Source organism: Mycetomoellerius zeteki, unplaced genomic scaffold (assembly GCF_001594055.1).
Source record: "Mycetomoellerius zeteki isolate Tzet28-1 unplaced genomic scaffold, Tzet1.0 scaffold1140, whole genome shotgun sequence".
Taxonomy (NCBI): Eukaryota; Metazoa; Arthropoda; class Insecta; order Hymenoptera; family Formicidae; genus Mycetomoellerius; species Mycetomoellerius zeteki.
In genome coordinates this window covers 10328-11619 of record NW_017256063.1, presented here as the reverse complement: position 1 = coordinate 11619, position 1292 = coordinate 10328, and the positions used below count along the sequence as shown (strand labels likewise).

Sequence of the window (1292 nt, the reverse complement as noted above, 5' to 3'; positions counted from 1 at the left end):
TTCGTAACCTTGTTAAAATAGTCATAAAAAATAAGTAAACAATTTGTACAATATTTTAATTTATTCATTTAATATAATTTCGATTTAAACAAATAACCAATGCCTTGATCAAAAAGTTCCCGGAATTACCACCAGGTGATGCTCGGAGTCAGCTGATTTGAGTTCTGTTTTTTTTGGTTAGGTTGCCACATCTATCATTGACATTTCCACCAAATTTTATCGCCATAGCTTGACATTTGTAAAAGTTACGCCGTCTTGAGTACATCTACCTCTGCACGTGTTTTCGATTTTTTACAGTTTTAAAAATGGAGTTGAATTTGCGACAACGAGTTTGTATTAAATTTTGCGTTAAAAATGGATTCAATGGTGCGAAAACCTTGGAAATGTTGGGAAACTATTTCGGCAGTGAAGCTCTAAAGAAAACAACCGTTTACGAGTGGCATGAACGCTTCAGAAGTGGTCGTGAATCTGTCGAGGATGACGAACGTAGTGGCAGGCCGTCGACATCGAAAACCGACGAAAACATCAATAAAGTGAGAGAAATGTTAATCAATAACCGCAAATTAACTATCAGAGAGCTGGCAGAGGACTTAAACATTGCTTATGGATCCGTTCAGGACATTGTAGTTAATGATTTGGGTTTGCGCCGTGTTGCTGCAAAGTTGGTCCCGAAGGAACTGAATTTCATGCAAAAAAGGGACCGCGTTGACATCGCCAAAGACATGATTTCCAAAGCTGAATCCGACCCAACATTCATCAAACGCATCATTACTGGAGACGAGACGTGGGTTTATGAGTACGACACGCAATCTTGACATCAGGCGAGTGAATGGAGAGCTCTAAATGAGCCAAGACCAAAAAATCACGTCGTTTTCAGTCGAAAAAGAAAGTGATGCTCACGGTTTTCATGGATTACAACGGTATTGTACATCACGAATTTTTGCCAGAAGATCAGACAGTTAATAAGGAGTATTATTTGGGCGTTATGAGACGTTTGCGTGAAGCAATTCGCCAAAAAAGAAAGAATTTGTGGGCAAACAACTTGTGGATTTTGCACTATGATAACGCACCGTCGCACAGTGCCATCATTATCCGTGAATTTTTGACCAAGAACGAAACGAATACCATCCAACAGCCATCGAATTCACCCGATATGGCTCCCTGCGATTTTTTTCTGTTCGATCGAGTCAAAAATCCACTACGGGGAACGCGTTTTAACAACTGAAAGGAGGTAATGGAAAAATCGAAGACGGCTCTGATGGCTATACTGACAATAGAGTTCCAGAAATGTT

At 39.9% G+C, this 1292-nt stretch overlaps 1 protein-coding gene across 1 annotated transcript; it reads left to right on the top strand.

The window, feature by feature from the left end:
- Positions 1-383: 383 nt before the first annotated feature.
- Positions 384-815, top strand: LOC108729320 (putative uncharacterized protein FLJ37770). Its single transcript, XM_018458382.1, has one exon. The coding sequence runs from the start codon at positions 384-386 to the stop codon at positions 813-815; it is 432 nt and encodes a 143-aa protein (XP_018313884.1).
- Positions 816-1292: the final 477 nt, after the last annotated feature.